This window comes from Pezoporus occidentalis, unplaced genomic scaffold, assembly GCF_034315485.1.
Source record: "Pezoporus occidentalis ecotype Australia unplaced genomic scaffold, CSIRO_AGI_Poc_V1 ctg342, whole genome shotgun sequence".
Classification (NCBI taxonomy): Eukaryota; Metazoa; Chordata; class Aves; order Psittaciformes; family Psittacidae; genus Pezoporus; species Pezoporus occidentalis.
Genome location: NW_026915397.1, coordinates 9,550 through 28,437, shown reverse-complemented (window position 1 = coordinate 28,437; position 18,888 = coordinate 9,550). Strand labels below are relative to the sequence as shown.

General features: G+C 42.0%; 1 protein-coding gene across 2 annotated transcripts; it reads right to left on the bottom strand.

Moving 5' to 3' along the window:
• Positions 1–460: 460 nt before the first annotated feature.
• TMEM123 (transmembrane protein 123) lies at positions 461–18,193 on the bottom strand. Of its 2 annotated transcripts, none has more exons than XM_062629850.1 (6): positions 17,989–18,193; positions 12,270–12,338; positions 9,454–9,522; positions 4,053–4,244; positions 2,467–2,620; positions 461–1,540 (listed from the first exon to the last, which is right to left on the bottom strand). In XM_062629850.1, exons 1-6 carry the CDS (start codon positions 18,074–18,076, stop codon positions 1,516–1,518), a joined length of 597 nt encoding a protein of 198 aa, XP_062485834.1. In that variant the 5' UTR covers positions 18,077–18,193; the 3' UTR covers positions 461–1,515. The 2 variants fall into 2 exon arrangements, with proteins under 2 accessions (XP_062485834.1, XP_062485835.1); XM_062629851.1 differs by having other exon boundaries at positions 17,995–18,012.
• Between the last annotated feature and the right edge of the window lie 695 nt (positions 18,194–18,888).

Below are 18,888 nucleotides of genomic sequence, written 5' to 3'. Positions count from 1 at the left end.
TGCACTGAATGATTATTCAGTGTTTCTTGATTCTTGCTCTAGTTGTCCTTACACCAGTGTAAATCAGGAGCCCATCTACTGAAGCCAGCAGGTTTACCTCAGTTAACCTCAGTGCAGAACTGATACAGAAGCAGCATCAGCCATCTTCCATAGGACCCCCAGTGTATTTGGGCCTTAATCTAAAGGCCTTCTAAGACATGGCCCATTGCCTTCAGTGGCCTTTTGACCAGGCCTCTGTACACGTGTGCAACAGTACCAAGTTCTGAAAATAGTTGTAAAAATGCAAATTATATTCTTCTAAAATGCTATCTTACACATTTTCCACTTCTCTTTGTAACTTCCAGTGCTTATCAAATGCTGCTAAAACATTACATACAGATTCAAGGGACTGCTACATTCAACTTAAAGCCAATTTTCAGAAGCCGTTTTCATATTTTTTCATATTTATGAAGGTGCAATTAGATTTTCCCATTTTTACTTTACTTTCAATTGCACATGCTTCATTAGTACAACATGCTATAAGGAAGAAGCTACGGATCATATAGGCTGTTTTCTTGTAAGCACCCATTTGGAGGAAAGGGTTGATGGAGGGGTATCTCCAGCCTGTCCACGCTTCCTGCAGCTAGGCTCAGGAAAGTCTTTGCAGGTCACTGGTGAGATAATAACTGAAGTTATAAGTACACATCAGACTCATTTAGGTTGGAAAAGACCCTTAAGAAAGATAAAGTCCCACTGTTAATTCAGTGCTGCCAAGTCTACCATGCCACTAAACCATGTCCCCGTGCTGCATCTACGCATCTTTTAACCTCCAGGAACAGTGACTCCACCACTCCCCTGGGCAGTCTAATCCAGTGTTTGACAACCCCCGGATGGGGTGAAGAAGTTTTTTATAAAATTCAATCTAAACCTCCCCTGGTGCAACTTAAGGCCTTTTACCCATTATTACCTTCTATAGAGTCAGCAAACCACATCCCCTTATAGCGCAATAAAAATTAACCGAGTTGTTCAAAATCCAAAATTTCTAAACTATAGTTTGCATCAAACTTCAAAATAAATAAGTTTAATACAAAATCTTAGGAAAAAAAAAACTCCATTTTACTTGCAAAAACCTATGCCTACTCTCAAATGTATCCTAATTAAATCTACTATATCCATTATAGAACACACCGGATTTATAAAGTATGTGAGAAATAACTAAACTTAATTGCAAGGCTGCGATCCACTGTGCTATTTTAGACTTGTGTGTGTACCTGAAAATGACTCAAGATGTGCATTTCTTTACATCTGGTTACAAATACTGGAAAAAGAAAATACTGTCTCTACAGAGCACTGAGTTCCTCTTCTCCTTATGAAAGCCAATGCAAAAAAATCAGGATGTTTAAAGAGCTTTTCAACATTTTGCAGGATCACACTGAAGGCAGGTCTAGAGACTGGTATCATCTTTATGAAAGATACTCTTCCAGAAGCAAGTTAAACAGCTGTGACAGGATGGGTTTCTTCTTCCCTGAAGTCTCTTTAAATGATGGCATCATGTTCATCACTGTAATAGAAACACAGTAATTAATGTTCTGCAGTACAAGCAACTGTCAATGAGAAAGAGCCACCCAGCTGCTGCTGAGGAGGTTATTTTGTGAACAGAGAACATCTTGCTGGAAGGACTAAGGGCACATTGCTCTGGGAGTTACAGTCCTCTCTGAGCCAAATCTGAAGTTAACAGAACAATTGCATTTTGCCAACACTCCTCCAGCTTCACTAGCTTCATTTTGGCTTTCATTCAAGTATCTATTTTTACATCAGCTGTTGCAGTGCCATTTTTATCCTATCTTACCCACATGCAGTAGTGACAGGCAATCAAAGCCAGTTTAAAAGCTCAGCGACAGATTTCCTTTGTTTCAGATACCGATATAAATTCTGTAATATCCGTTCAAACACCAACATGGGAAAATGTGCAGTAGGGACTGGTTAAATTCCATGACCACCAAGCAAAATTCAAGATAGAGAGAAAACATGAGGCCTAAACAGTAACATCCCAACAAGTCTAATGACATCACCTCACTTAAAACAAGCTTCTCAACCAAGATGGAGGATACTCAATAGGAAAAAGAAAAGCAACCTGTTTTTCAGAATTCACAGTTCTTAAAGTAATTATTAGACAAGGAGGCAAGTCTAGAAGCCTGGAAGAAAACTATGTAGAGCTGAGTATAAATGGCAAATGAGATGGTACAATTTTGATTGAGCTATTCACTACAAAAGGGGTGAGGTACAAGACAAAGCTCTCTCACAGAGGAGAGGCATAATAATAAGGAATAGCTGATGTGGTGAAAGACAAAATATCACAGTTAAACCTCTTAATGATGATAATATAATGTACATTAAACCAACGTGTGCAACAGTTCATTCTCCTTGTTTGTCTGTGTCTTCTCAAGAAAGTAATACATTAACAAGGACAATCCCCTGGGAACTTACATGGTTCTGTACTGAATGCCTCTTCTAGAGTGATAGGTTTTGCATCCAATGTAGAGAATAACTAAGACTCCAAGCGTCAGCAGAATGCCACCTACAAAACTGCCCACATCAAATCTGGAGGTTTTGGCTATGACAGCCTTAGATTTTGATGTGCCTGAAAAAAAGATAACAAAAGGCACTTTTTACAGAGCTTGCAAAACTGTGTTTTGTGGGACTTGTTTATATTGTGCCCACCCCACTGACATATCATCTAAAGACCCAGTCAGGCAACTTTAACTTACATCAACTGGCAGGACACCAGCCAAGCACACGGAAACCTAGAACTCCATTTTTAAGAGCCAGACTCTGGTTACACAGGATTCAACTGCTTGCTGTCTTTGAAAGACTGACTGTAACTTCTTCTCTCCGCTTCCCTCTTTCCCCTTCTATTTTCTCCCCTACTCTCCCCTCTTTCCACATATGCAGCTCCTGCCCTTCTTAGGCCTGTTCTGGTGTTTTTCATACACCCTTCAATGAGCCAATTTAACTCACCAAGCTGGCCTGAAATTAATGCCAGAAATGAAACTAAAGAAGAAAAGGAAGTTGCTTTAAATCAGACGAGCATAGTGCATCAGCCTGCAGAGTGATCCAACAACCACCAAGTCAGCCAGTGTAGTTATGTGATGGGAGTAAAATACTTTTGGTGGCAATGAGCCGTTGGATTGCTTTACTTTGTCTCATGGAACTGTACTCTCACTGTCCAAGTGAGATCAGCTCTGCAGCCCAACACAAATATTGACAGAGATAATGTGACCTGAGGTAAGCTGTAGCAGTTTTGGTGTGAAAACTGTTTTTATCTGCTACAAACTCCCATGAAAAGACCTGGTCTGTGCCTGTCTCTAGTTGTACCTGCTACAGGGAGTGTTATGTGGCTAACGAGAAGTTCTGTTGATGACAGCTTTACCTACCTGACAACACTTTGCTGACATGTCAGTCACCCTAACCTGTTTGGAAGAGTAAGCATGAAGTGGTGCGAACTAACCATAAGGAAATACTGAATGCTACACCTGTTTTTGGGTACTGTGAAACTGTATTTGACAACTTTTGCATGAAGAGAGATTCATTCATAGTCATACCCTATCCTCTGTTAGGGATAAAATTCAGTACACTACTAACAAAACTCAGTCTTTCTATCAAGGTAGCAGGCATATTTTGAGCCACATATCAGCTGTAAAAAAGGAAGTATTAAGAGATGGGTTCAAGTAAGCTGCAGAAGGGAGAGCTGAACAAATGCAGAAGTTGTATTTAAAAGCCAGGCTTTCTCCTAATACTGCTAATCTCCTTGCTGGTAGCTGCTGGTTCAAACCACTTGCATTTTATTTCCTAAATGTATCAGGTCTCTCAGATTAAGTGAAGCCTTATTTAAGTAAGTGGATTGCTCAGAGCAACATCATTGTAGCCAACTCAATTAACAGAACCCCACCTTACTCTCATTTTTCAGCATGCAAATGCCTTCTTTCATAAAATTACCAACTCTAAAAAACTCATGTATAACGTGTGCCAACACATACACAAACCTTTATAAGCATCTTGAAATGTGAACTCACCTGTTACAGAAGTGAAAGAAATCTTGGAAGTGGTCACCACTGTAATATTCGGTTGTGATGATGTGACTGATGGAGCTGTGGTGAATCTTGTTGTCTGGCTGGTTTTGGTGGGTTGAGTCGTCAAGATGACAGACACAGTGGTGTTGATAGGCTGACTGGTGCTGGTTGGGTGAGTAGTATGGGTGGACGTACCTGGGAAATTTTTATTTGTGATATCACACAGAAAAATATACTTAAAAAAATAAACTGCATACTCACTGAATAAAATAGTATTTATCATGGCTAAAGAGAATGGCAGAGTAACAATGAAAATGCCACTGCATGGCTATCCAGGCTTGCATACAGACTCTTCCCCTATGCATTTCATTTGGAAAGACCTAACTTCAGATTTCTAAAGCTCAAGGTCAAGAGTGGTTCAAAGGAAAAGTAGTAAAGAAAATCTGGATAATATTTAATAACTTTTAGAAGAAGGGTCCTATAACACTCTCCAATTCCATAGAATCATGCCAAACTTACAGTATTTTAAAATGTGATGAAATCCTGGATCAAGATTAGCTTTCCATTTGAAGCAAACAACCTTCCAGAAAAGTAAGCTTTTCTGACAAGAAGGAATTCCGTGGGAAAATGCCCTCCCTCCCACCTCTGTTTATTAATGATTTAATCTTTAATTTGCTTCTGAATGAAACACTGACGTTAATAAGGCTGCATGTATATTAAACTTACCAGAAAGAATTCTGTATGTATGTTAAGCTTAAGGTTCAAAAAGTTTTCCACATGTGATAAAAGTTCAACTACAGTAAATCTGCTGGCTGGTATTTACTTAGTAGTGAGCTTTCTTTCAAGGTTAAAGCAAAGACTGGAATGTTGTTTCACAAGTTCAAGTGACACCTAATGTCTTTTAAATTTTACTTTGCTTTACTTAACACTTCCCCTTCCCTCCTCAGAAAGCAATAATGAATTGTTCAGAATGCCATGAAGCAAAATTCAATAATAATAGAGATTGATATTTATAGCAAAATCTTTAGAACCTCAGTAGAAGGCGACCAGCTAGAATGATTTTAAGAATAATTACCTATTTTTCTAAGAAGGAACAAACAAGAAACATAAAGACTGTTATGCAACTAGTATTTCTCTAAGAAGACAGTATGAGGCTTTTATGTATGAAGGTATTTTAGGAAGAAGCTCTCTTTGCAGCTGTCTTAGAATAGTTAGGGTTGGAAAGGACCTTAAGATTGCCTAGTTCCAACCCCCTGCCATGGGCAGGGACACCTCACACTAAACCATGTCACCCAAGGCTCTGTCCAACCTGGCCTTGAACACCGTCAGGGATGGAGCGTTCACAACTTCCTTGGGCAACCTATTCCAGTGCCTCACCACCTTCACAAGAAAGAACTTCCTCCTTATATCCAATCTATAAACTTGCCCTGTTCAAGTTTGAACCTGTCATCCCCTGTCCTATCACCACAGCCCCTAATGAAGAGTCCCTCCCCAGCATCCTTGTAGCCCCCGTTCAGATACTGGAAGGCTGCTATGAGGGCTCCACGCAGCCTTCTCTTCTCCAGCCTGAACAGCCCCGAATTTCTCAGCCTGTCTTTATACAGGAGGTGCTCCAGTCCCCTGATCATCCTCATGGCCCTTCTCTGGACTTGTTCCAACAGTTCCATGTCCTTTTTATGTTGAGGACACCAGAACTGCACACAATACTCCAGGTGAGGTCTCACGAGAGCAGAGTAGAGGGGCAGGATCACCTCCTTCGACCTGCTGGTCACGCTCCTTTTGATGCAGCCCAGGACACGGTTGGCAGAAAGTGGCAAGTGCACACTGCAGCTCATGTTAAGTTTCTCATCAACCATGATAAGTTTCTCTTCTTCTGTATTATTTCTATAACCTAACACAAACTGGATTAATTTTCAATGCCACAAAAGCTTTTCATGATGGATATTCAAATGTTTAATTATACCCATGTTTTCTTCAAACTTTCTAAAACAACTAACAATAGGTAGTTTCATCTCAATACCATTGCACACTTAATAAATTTCTGCTTTTTTATGCAGTATCTAAAATTCTTCTCTATCGAACAATCTTCCTTTAAGCGCTGTTTAAAACATGTGAACTTACACACAGAATGGTGTCTTTGCTAAGACTTATGTATATCTTCTTACAATACAGATGTGAACATCAAAAACATAAAACCCAAACAATATGACAGTGTAAGCATTCAGAAAGGAAATGATCTACACAACATTTTTGACACATTTAATGTTAAAACTACTTAAGCAGCCCAATTCAGTCCCATAGGAAATGTTTTTTACTTTCCTGTTCTTTGATGTTATAATTGTATTGTGCCATAACCCTGGGAAACGCTTTGAAATGAGCATTCATTGCGATGGAACAGTTGGAGTACTATACTCATGTGCTTACCTTGTCACAATTAGGAAATTCAGTTCCTCTATGAAGCATGTGTAAAATACATCAGATAAAATTCAGGGCACATTTTAACACTTGACAGGTAAACTCCCCAAAGGCACAATGATCTATAAATATCAAATGGTTCTTCATTGTAGGAAATAAGCAAAGAAATGTCTATGTGGAAACCATCTACAGTTATATGACATGAAACCAGACCTGGTTACTGCATCCTTAATAGAAAGGATACCAAAAAAAAAAAAAAGGTAACTCTGAAAGCAAGTGTCAACCAGTCAGTTTTCTGTGGGTTTTTCTTATTGTTGTTGTTTCTTTCTTTAAGCCATAATTTCTGAGTGTCAAACTGGCTCCTGTTTCTGAGCAATATAATGGTTAATTGTTCCATATGTAACATTATCAAATGATGTTACACAAAGATGGTGTTTATTTAACAAACATTAAATTACCCTACATAAAACCTGAGTCAGCAAAAACAATATCCAAGCAGCTGTCATGAGGAATTTCAGCAAATCTGTGTGTTACCTTTTGCCTCTCCTACTAGTAATTTTTCTTACTTTACCAAGATTACAGCACTTGCTGATGTAACATAAAGAGCAAAATCTGGTTAATCCCTTTCAGACTTATCTTTCATGATGTATTTAGCATCAGTCATTTCGAAACATCAGTGGGAGGCTCACTGAGGCAGCTGGAGAATTTGGGAAGCAAACATGAACTGGGCACCAATCTGTTCTTCTGTGTATTTGAAAGATATTTTACCAACAGAGTTAAGATGAAGAACATTTTCTAGCAACATCTGTCCTTTTATCTTTTATTTTCCTAATTATTTTTTACCCAAAAGACAGCTGGGCTTCACAGAACTTCACTCTAATCAAACCCAGACTGCCTGAGTGAATTTTATTATTTAAAAAGCAGACATGCCAGTCATGTAGTTAAGGTTTATGATGCTTTATTTTAAAAGAAATAAGTATTTTACTTTGTATGCTGTCTTTATTAGACATGCTATATCCATCAAATTATATATGTAGTATAAAGATAAGATTTCTTAGCAGCATGCACTATTCCCTTGGTGTTCTAACTCAGTAAGACCAAACACTACTCAAATTGTATAAGCACGGTGCTGACACAGAAAGTACTTACTACTGAATGCTCTTCCTAAAACAAATAAATACTCTCTTTTGCATGGGGAATAACTGGAAGAGACTTTTGCTTCTGCCATGAAAAGCTTCCCCCCCAAAAAAAAACTAAAAGAAAAAAAGAGTTTAAGAAAATTAAGTACACATATCCTGCAGTCTTTATTCTGAAGAGGTCAAGACAGATAATCAAACTGGATGAACACTGGATGAACTGGATGTTCTAAAATCTATGAAGTTTCTAACAAAGTAAATAAAAAAAAAAGTTTATGAATCATAAACCCTGTGAAGAAAGGCACAGCTGTCTGTTAGGCTGTACTGTGCTTAAAAAGGCTCTGGCCTCTTTTTACTGTTATTATCCAAACACAGCAAAGCTCAGACCTCTGCAAGAAACCCATAATCAGTGCTGGAGCAGAGGGTGGAAGGGTTGGAACACAGGGTGGATGAAACACCTGTGTTAACAATGACTTTACTCGTTTGGAAGGCCCTAAGGCAAGAAGGGGATTATAAAATTCTCTCCACTATTCAAGTTAGACATGCTTAAACTGGTACATTGCAGGCAATGGAATGAGACACCACACTACTTCCTTGCTATCAAATGGAAGGTCTTTGCATCTTTGCAGAGATTCCTCCTCCCTTCCCTCCCCCCGGGTATTTTATTCTTAAATGAGTAACAAGCAACTTCTGAGTGTGGTAGCTCAGAGGTTATCCTCTGCAGACTAGAGAGACACAAAGTGAGAGTTGTACTGGAAATGGCATGACATAGCTGGGACCTCATGATCAGCATAGAGCTCCACAAACACACAAAGAATCCTAGGGTAGGCACAATATTTCTGCCCTGCTTCCACATGGCTCTTAGCACAAAAGGGATCCAGTTAATGCATGGAAATAGCTTCTCTTCCCTCAGATACAACCTTTGATCTGTGCATCACGGACTGAACAACTGCATGACGTTAATTCTTATCTGATCTTTACTGATGTGGTGAAATATGCCTGTGGAAGTTTGCCCAGATGAATTTTTTTTTTTTATTTCTTTTTAAAATAATCTCATATTGACATATCCAACAGTTGGAGCACTGCATATACAAATGGATGAAGTGTTCGTGTCACAGGTTAAATATCTGCTTTCACGCTTCCTACAAAGATGTGTTTTGTAAACACATTACTTACGTGGGAGCATCACAGCTACAACACTGCTGCCTTGGGAAATCATGCTCACCTACAGTTCTTTTGCCAAGTTGTGAAGGAAGAGGGCAGTCGTAGAACAATGGGAAAAGTACCCATGACAGATTGTCCTAGATCTGCTGCTTGTGTCTCACTTAACTCCAGTGTTTGGTGTTATGAGCTCTATAAGGACTACTCTTTATAAGGACTATTTTCTATGGTATAAGGTGCCATTAGTCTTACCTAAAAGGAAACGGACTCTTACTCTTGAAACTCAAGAGTAAGGACTTCATTATACCCTAAATCTCTTCAGTGTCAAATAACATTAAAGAGATACACACTGTTTGCACAATAACTGATGCATGAAAATGGAAGAAATTTACTTAGAGTGAAAAAATTAACATAAAATTGCAAAAAAGAATTGAAAGTTAATTTTGATAACTGTTTTTCAATGGCACCAGAAACATCATTGCTCCTACTGGAGAAGCATGTTATCTAAACATGAAAAACAGTATAGCTTAATTTCAGAGTTGTTTTACAGGTTGTCTCTCAGCCCTAAAATGATAATGCCTCTCTCAAATACCCACTTTTGTTGGGTATTTCATTCAAATTTGGCGTTATCTGGGGTATACTTGCAGCTAGCTTCTAGGTTCATAGTAACACACAGATGAACACACACATACCTACTGTAGATGTTGTTGTTGATTTTGTAGATGATGCAACAGTGAGATTGGAGGGCAAACTACTACTGCCTTCAAGGAAAACAAAACAAGAAAAGAAATATTATTAATTTTCATTTTAATGTACCCACAACACAATAGTCGGGCTATCTCTGTTTGAAGGCTACAGGTGTGAGCAGAGCAGAAAGCATTCCATCCCAAACCAGATGGGTTTACTCCTTTGCAAAATGCTTCCAGATCTCAGCGCAGCAAGAAAATTGTTACAGTGTATGTGCAGCAGTGCCCAAATCTGAATTCTTTACATCCCCTCTTTTTTCTCTCATCCATGTCTACACCATGTCCTATTCCAGTTGCTGTTACCAGCCATACTGTCACTGACATTCTTGACCTACATAAGCACTGTAGGGTTTTTTTCCCCCTAGCTTTTATTCCCCTATTTCAGTTCTGCTTCCTGTCCCTCAATCTTTTTTTTTTATTTTCACTTTTCCCCATCTCTGCTACAAACTGGTCTCATGCTGGCACAGAGTAGTCAGGGAGGGAAAGACCAATGCCCTGGGAAGCATCTTTCAGTAAGATTAAGCTCTTTCCACACAAAGACGGTCTTAAGAATGTACCTGTTTCCAAAAACTTAAAATATAAACCATGGTTCAGTCTTAATGGTTTTGTCCTTCCTTCCTTTCTTTCACTTCTACTTTACCAGTTTTCTTTTCAGCAACTCATGCTACTTCTAGGTTCTCAGGCACCCTCTCACTTCTGTCCTCATTGCTGCACTGATCTTCCAAGTTTCTTACAGATTAATGGTCTCTTCCTCCAGGCAAAGAGCTACTGAGCTTTCTGGTAACTCCCATTCGTGGGAGTACCACTGTCCATACTTCCCTCCCTTCATTCTGCACTGTTGTCTATGCCCATTCTGTGATTATTCTTTTCTCTGAAGTGAATGATCTTTTACAGCATCATCCCACACTGCTAGTGCTATCTGCCTTGCAGCAGCTCTACTGCTTTCCGGCATAGCTGGAAAATAAAACGCATGACCTCAGAGACGATGAGAACAGCAACACAGCTACCAAAATCAAGAAGCCTATTTCCTTTTAACAGACGTGCTGTTCTTACCACTGGAGAAGTCTAGTCTAAACCAGCTCTGGCAACCCTCTTTGCAATTGCATATATGTTTTGAACAAGCTCAGGTGTAAAAACAAATGCAACAAATTTTCATCTTTATATCACCTACCAAAAAGAGGAGGGAGGAAATTACAGAGGGAATCACTTTGCATTTTCATTGACATAACCCACTGTTGTGGTTTAAGCACAGCCAGTAATTCAGTATCAAGCAGCCGTTTGCTCACTCCCCCCTTCCTTCCCCCACTCCCGGAGGGATGGGGAGGAGAATCAAAAGAATGTAACTCCCCCGGGTTGAGATAAGAAGAGTCCAGTAACTAAGGTATAACACAAATCACTGCTGCTACCACCAATAATAATGAGGTAATAACGAGGGAAGAGAATACAACGGCTCACCACCAGCCAACCTATTCCCAGCCTGACACGAGCAGTGATCTCGCCCTTCTGGGTAACTGCCCCCAGTTTATATACTGGGCATGACATGCTGTGGTACACAATACCTCTTTGGTCAGTTTGGGTCAGGTGTCCTGTCTCTGCTTCCTCTCAGCTTCCCCTCCTCCCTGGCAGAGCATGAGGCTCAGAAAGTCCTTGGTCAGACTAAACATTACTGAGCAGTAACTAAAAACATCGGTGTTACCAGTGCTGTTCCCAGGCTGAAAGTCAAAAACACAGCACTGCACCAGCTACTAAGAAGGACAAAAAATGACTGCTACTGCTGAATCCAGGACACCCACCATTGTGTACTGCACACACAACCCTTGGATACATACTGACATAGCTGGAATATTAAGCTGCAGATTTAAACTGCCTTTGAGAAACAGTCTGTGATTGTACAATTACAAATACATTTTTTTCTTGGATGTGCTGACTTTTATAACAACGTAAGCCATGGATATACCTGCGGCTAAACCTTTCCCATACTGGCCCACTACTGTAACCAGAACACAGCTTTGGGTCTCCCCCACGTTAAGAGTGCTTACTTCTGCAATCCTGGGAAAACAACTGGATGTGGACTGCATGCTTATACAGATGAAAAGAAGCCTGCGATTTAGGTGTGGAGTTTGGGAGTCAGCAATGAAATCAACTCATGACTGAGTGAGTCAATGAGCAGAGTACTGGCTATATATTCCACTTGATGGCCAACAGCAAGTGATATGAGTGAAGGAGTACAGGGCAAAAATGTCTCAAGGAATATGCCTTTTGCATGGTACATGCTTAAAGGTGTACAGCTTAATGCTGTCAAAGTGAGACTACACTATGAAATAAATGTGTGCTTTAGCAATGAGTTCAAGCACAGTGGACCTAGAATTCATTCTGACATTAAAAATAAAATGAAAGAATGCCTTGTCTTTTTCTCAAGAGCACTCAATTCCAGCCTAGCAGACTTCTTGAGCTGGTGGTTGTCTTTTTAACTGTAAATTGGTCTCTCTAGTTCTAGAAATCAAATTTTCCCACTTCTCCTTTCTCTGTTGCTCTGGGGTACCTAAGTATATGAGGATTAAGTTGTGTTCTGCTATTCTTAAATATCTTTAGTTGTCCTGGAATAGATGTGGCAATTAGAGTACCTCCCTCCTACCCTGCAGCTGTTTACAATTCAATAAAATGAAATAAAGGGAAAACTATTACAGGGCAGTTTAAGGTATACAAAATACATACTGTTTTTCTTGATGCTACTGAGGAACACCAACAGAAATGCATATTACCTTTCAACTTAGGGTCTGGAATCGTTGTGAAGGGTGTAGTACTGCTGGTATTCATCATCTCTTCACTTCCTACATAAAACCCAAGAAAAATAAGATATTTTTAGGTGCTTTATTAATAAGAAGTGGGGGGAGAGGGGAGGAAGTTTGTACAGCATCTGTCAACTGCTTTGGGCATAGAAGTGACTAAACTATTATGGACAGGAGTTAGGTATAATGATGATGTAAAAGCATGGTACCACTACAGCCTGCTCTTAGCACATTAAAAATGACACCTGCACTACTCAACCATCAAATGAACTGGAAACTCCTTCCCATCCTCAGTTTTATCTTCCCCATCATCGCCATCCCAAATTCTCTTCCTTGAGATGAAAGGAGACTGAAGAGGCAGAAAATCAGGCCTTCCTTTAGTAATAACATGACTCACATTACCTACAGTAGAAGAGAAAGAACTTCCCATGTAAATCGCTTCCTATAAAACCTGCAAGGCCTTTGCAGGCAGACGGGCACTTGCTCTGCCCCTACATGGGCAGCATGGTAAAACAGTTAAGCTCCATTCAGAAGTTACATTGCTTAGTTTAGGGCTAACAGCATGCTAATGTGTCCATAGAGCATTTGACAGGTGGGAAGTGGGATAGAGAAGGATCACATCTCCAGTGAAGTATCATCATACCCTAAAAGGTTCCTCTGTCCTTAGGCCTGGTCTACAGACAAGTGGTAAAATTTAGAAACGACACAAAAAGAAAAGTCTGGCACTCACATGCATGCAAGAGGATCACTTGTGTGGATTCTGCCTTTGCTAAGCAGCGTTCAGTTTTGATCACTTACAACAATATTCTGCTAAAGGCAAGCAAATAACCTGAACTAAGTATCACAGCAATAGGGCATTTTCTTAGTGGCTCCAAAACCTTAGTTAAGATCTCAGAAATGTAAAATTTGCAAATACAAATGGCAAACCACTCGTCGTATCTTACCCCTGTAATATGAAGACTGGGGGCAGCGCTGCAAGATATGTCAGACTTTTTAATTAGGGATCTTAGGCAAAATAAGCAAACAAAAAAAAAAAAAGAAAAAAAGGAGTTTGGGACATAGGTAAACTAAGCTTCCCAACGAAGGACCCAATCCTGCAGAGGAAGTCACCCCACATTAAACAATGATCTGAGGAAGCTAAGCCAACAGAACACTACCCCCCCCCCCCCCAACAACAGCACACAACGGGTTTTTTTGCTGCCTCAACCAGCAGCATGTGCTCCCTGCATGATTAGATGACAGACAGAAGCAAGAACTAGAGGTAGAAGAGAAGACAGGACTGTATTAGTCCTAGTTCAGATCAGCTTGGATTGCACACCTTAAAAGACACCAGGGACCTTATCCAGCTTAAAAGATACTTTTTTTTTTTCCTCCTCAAAAAAACCCTGAACACTGACAGGTTTCTTAATTTGGATCACTAGCAGCTGCTCCAAAATACAAGCACATACTAACATGGGATACTGCAAAAGAATATGCCACACTGCAATACATGGCACTGAATAAGACAAGTGAGAAAATCTTTATATGACACTATTCCCAAACCGCTGTCTATCCTCAGACTGTGGTTTTGGGTTTGAAGCAGTGTGTATTACTGCAGGGACAGTAGGAGACTTCATCCAGAGAGGCAGGAAGAACTCCTGGGTTAAGGCAAAAGGAAAAGCAGCATAAGCTTTTACACAGCAATGGCTCTGACAAGAGCCAGAGACTCATTCGAGACCACAGACTACACAGGGCACCTGGCCCAAAGCAAAACAGTGTGGGTTTCTGGCCTTCTCCAGGGAGCAGAAGTGCCAAGGCCAGAATTCTGCACTGACCGAGGTGTACACATACAGGTGTGAGTTTTGATTCTACAAACCCTGATAGAGAAACTCCATGCTGATGCTTGTTTCCCCTGTGATGCAGGGAAAAGAGGAAGGCGAAGAGAAACGAAGGATCTCCCTGTTAATTTTTCATGCTGAAACAGAACCGAACCAAGGAAATACCCAAAGTAAAACAGCACACCACATACTGGAAAAGAATAGAGAAAAGGCGTCAACAACATTTTTGTCAAACAACTGTTTTCCTGTGTTTAAGGCTAGGTGCAGCTGCAGCTCAAAATATAACTGCTTGTGGCTGGCTGGGGTGTATCTGAAGGCAAGTGTGCTTCCTGTGAAACACTAAGGCACAGTCTGGTACACCGAGTGCCTGCGGGGCCCCTCGCAGTTTTGTTGCTCTACTGCATGAGACGACAGAAGTTGGAGACAATCCGGATAAGCAAACTTTCAAAAGGGCAAAATTAGGACAGTTTTTTTAGCTTTATAGTTGGAATTCAGCTTCCAGAAGTGGCAGTCAGACAGGAGCTGAAGATCCAACTTTGTGCTAAACACACAGCATCACAGAGTGGTTTGGGTTGGGAGGGACCTTAAAGATCATCCAGTTCCAAACTGCCACAGGCACACCTTCCACTAGACCAGGCTGCTCAAAGCCCTGTCCAACCTGGCCTTGAACACTGCCAGGGAAAAGGCAGCCACAACTTATTTGGGAAACCTGTGCAAGTGTCTCACTATCCTCACAGTAAAGAACTTCCTAATACCCCATCTGAATCTGCCTTCTTTCAGCCACATAGACAGCTGCAGGGTGACAGGTACTTACTGAAAATGAACACAACAAGATTTTAAATGGACTTGATTTCAGCAGATCATGACAAGATCAACACAGTGGATAACACCCATGAACCTTTAATGTTAGGAACCTGCGGTTTCCAGCTCAGGCAAATACAAAATTACTGTTCTCTGTAGATGAAGCCTGGTAGAAGAAGCATCCACAGATGGGTGGTTACTACTCATTCAATTTCCTGCATGCAACAAAGGTCAATTTACCCACTCCTGCAAAGTTATTTAAGATAAACATATTTATCTTGACAAATAAGATTTACAAAGAAATGTATCTGTAAGGACTTGTAAGCTTTATGTCTAGTCTTAACTGAACCTCTTTACAGAAAGACATTAATACATAAACTCATATTTTTGCTAAGCACAACTTTACAGGTTCATTTTGCGGACATTTCAAAAGTCATACATAAAATTTTGCCTTTGTATCTTCTCAAGTTTGATGCATTGCTGGTAAGTAAGAGAGGTTTATGATCAAGTCATTACAGTTTTGTTGGTTTAAAAACCAGAAAGTACAGAGGCACTGAAAATGCACAGTCCATCAGGAAGATCTCAGACTTGGACACCAACCTCAAAGCAATTTAAATGAGTAACAGTTGAGGTGCTGCAATGGCTAAAGCAGAGATGGTAAGAGCAGCAACTTCAGTATAACTCTGGCTTAGAGAGTCTCCACCATCAGCATACTCGTTCTTCTCAGCTGAAATGAATGAAACTCAAATTCTGGAGATTAAAACAGAAACAACCCAGGACCCCAAGTCTCCTGTAACATCTGCCACGCAATTTTAACAAATTTTAAATCAAATCCCTGCTATCTGGAAACTTTATTTCTTTTCCCTTTGACAAAAGAAGGTCTTTTGGTACCTATTTGAAGTGGCATTCTTCACTTACCAAAAAAGTAGGTCATCCTGAGACAAAGGTCAGGCAGGATTACCCCAGCAACTTTACAGACATGCCTTAACATTGTGAAACTATCTCACAGTCTTGCAAAATGAAGTGTAAACACCATTGCGTAGATGCTTAAGGAAAAGCATAAATGAAACTAACCAATCCTCAGCACTGGTCAATTTGAGAATGAAAAAGAACATCTTTTGCTGTTGTTTCTAAAAGAAGTTGAATCTAAGAGAAGTAAGGAGATGCTATGCCTGTTTTCAGGTCTGGAGGCTGCTGCTGCTTTTTTGTACTGCAAGTCGTTTTGTATACAGGTAAGCTCTTGGAAGACGTTGCTAGCTATCTGGTCTGAACAGGAAGAGGATGGGAGCACCTTTCTGCCAGGGAGCATGATTCTTCTTACTCGCTAAGATACCAGGAAGCCAGCTGGACTTTACATAATAGTGGGATGGATTTTTCCTAAACCGTAACATTTTGGTGAGCTTTCTTCTACTGACTTTACCGACATACTGAAATAAACTGTCCAGCAGAGTAAAAGAACAAAATTACATTGAAAAAACCAGCTTGCCCAAAAAAATTAACTGGAGTAAGGAGAAATCTACTGGAAGTAAGAGCAAACTTACTGCCACTTTCACTTTTTGCAAATTGTGGTATTTGATGCGTTTCACACTTTCTCTTGTGTGTTCATTAGTGAATCATAGCTTTTGCTGAGATCAACACAAATCTCAGCAGCTGCTTCTGGAAGTTTCTGATTAAGTGTGCAGAAAAAAAGGATACTTCAATAGACACACTAGACTGAACCTTAAAAGGGCACAACTCTCCATACATTATAAACAGGGTCTATACCAGAAATTCACATATAAAGGAAAGACTATATTTGACCATCAAAAGTTAGATGAGATCATCTCTGCCCCAGCAGACAGCACTAACTGCTCAGTTAAACCAGCACATGCACTCAGGAAGCAGCACGATAGAAGATCAGGCCAATCTTACATGAAATTAAATGACAGTCTACTGTGTGAAATGAAGGCCATAAGATCCAAAAGGCAAAGCAGTAAACAGGATACTGATAAACTTCTTAAAAAACAGTTTGGCTTGGGGTTTTCTTTTTCTTTTTTTTTTTGTTGTTAGGGCAATTATAAATCTGTACATGTCCCTCATTTTACTTTTTTAATATCGATCTATAATTTAGACTAGACAACATATTAACACTGCTGGACTGACTGACAATCCTCAACATTATACATGGCAAGTTAATTATAGTACCTATCTTTTGGCTTATTTGGGAAATTATGGGGCATTTCAGTCTTCTGAAAAGGCAGTTCTAGGAGCTCAGACTTTTCTGTCTCTCATTTTTTTTGAGTGAATGTCGATTGTTATCCCCCGAATCCGGTCTCCTACCACCCGACTTAAAGCACAAGAAAACAGGAGGCTTTGCATTGACTAGAATCTGCCGTTGAAAGAGGCATCGCTGCAAGCGTCCGGCAGAAGCACGACAAAACACACCATCTGCCCCAGCAGCAAAACCACCGCATCCCCGAAGCTGCAAAAAGCCACTGGCCACAGCGACAGCGTGCCTCGGGGAACAGCGACAACACGCAAGGGAAGCATTTCCTCCCAGCCCGGCCTAGGGCACCGCAGCTTCTTCGGCTCTCCAAAGACTCGCTTATCCGGACACCACCACGGGCAGGCCCCGTCACCTGCGGGCTCTGGGGAACATCTCCCGCTCGCCCCGCCTCCGAGCTCATGCTCGCACTCGCAGGGGAGCAAGGAGATGGGAGCCGCGAGCGGGCAGGGTCGGGCGCGTTTGTGAATCCCCCGCTGTGTGCGAACCCCCACACCCCACCCATCCCTCTCTCTGTGCTCTTCAGTTACGGTTTGCACTTCAAACCCATCCCGAGTGCCGAGACTCTCGCTATGGTCCCGGCACGGCCCGGCGCACGGTGCGCTCCCGGCTCTTAAGTGCCGGTGGGAAGAAGGAACCGGCAACCCCCAAGCTTGCTCGCAGCTAGAAACCCGAGCCAAGGGGCACTCGTTGGGGAGCGAGGGCGCACCCGCACTCCCGGCTGCACTGCAAGGCCTGGGTCCGCACGGCTACCAGAGAGAAGCAGCGCTGCCGCCGCCCGCTCGCCCGTCCCGCCGCGGCCGCTACTCACGGGAACCGGGAGCCAGCAGCAGCAGCAGCAGCAGCAGCAGTAGTGCTGCCGTCCGCACTGCGCTGGAAGCGCCGGTGAGGAGCCGCATGGCCACCGAGGATCTGCGGGACCACCGGAACACGCCGGGCGCCACCTGCCCCGGCCGCTACAGCGGAGAGAAGCGGAAGGCTGAGCCGCGCAGTGCCGCCTTCCCAACGCAGGCCGCGACCTCAGCCCGCCCCTCCACGGGGACGTCCCGCCGAGGTCCGCCCCCTTCATCGTCCCGCCGGTTTTACAGCAGGCGGGTCGGCCGCGTGTTGTGGTACCCCAAGGAGAGACCAGGTAGTGCTGGAGGAGGTGCTCGGGCACCGCGAGTGCCAGCGGGCGCAAGGGGAGCAGCGGGAGTGCGGCTTGCAAATAGCGCTCACCTTGTTGGTGTGAGCCGGTCCCTTCTAGCTCGCACAACCCCACGCAACGCTACAGGCTAGGGGAAGAGCTGCTGGAAAGCTGCCCAGAGGAAAAGGAGGTGCTGACTGGCGGCCCCCTAACATGAGCCAGCTTGTGCCCGGGTGTCAACGAAGGCCAACGGCATCCTGGCTTGTATTAGCAACAGCGTAGCCAGCAGGGTCAGGGCAGTGATCATCCTCCTGTACTGGAGCATCGTTGAGGCTGCACCTTCAATCCTGTGTTTGTTTCTGAGTCCCTCACTACGAGAAAGACTTTGAGGTGCTGGAGCATGTCCAAAGAAGAGAAACAAAACTGGTTGTTTGCTTTGTTGATTGCTCCAGAAGGGTCTGGAGCACAAGTCCTGTGAGGAACAGCTGAGAAAGCTTGGGTTGTTTAGTCTGGAGAAAAGAAGGCTCAGGGCTGACCTTACAGCTCTCTACAACTGCCTGAAAGGAGGTTGTAGTGAGGTGGGGT

Excerpts from the sequence above, each read along its gene's own strand:
- TMEM123 (XM_062629850.1), bottom strand. The coding sequence starts at position 18,076 with ATGCGGCTCCTCACCGGCGCTTCCAGCGCAGTGCGGACGGCAGCACTA. Across the intron at positions 9,523-12,269 it reads TCCAGACCCTAAGTTGAAAG|GCAGTAGTAGTTTGCCCTCC; the intron begins GTAATATGCATT and ends TTTTCCTTGAAG. Across the intron at positions 1,541-2,466 it reads GGCATTCAGTACAGAACCAT|TGATGAACATGATGCCATCA; the intron begins GTAAGTTCCCAG and ends TTTCTATTACAG.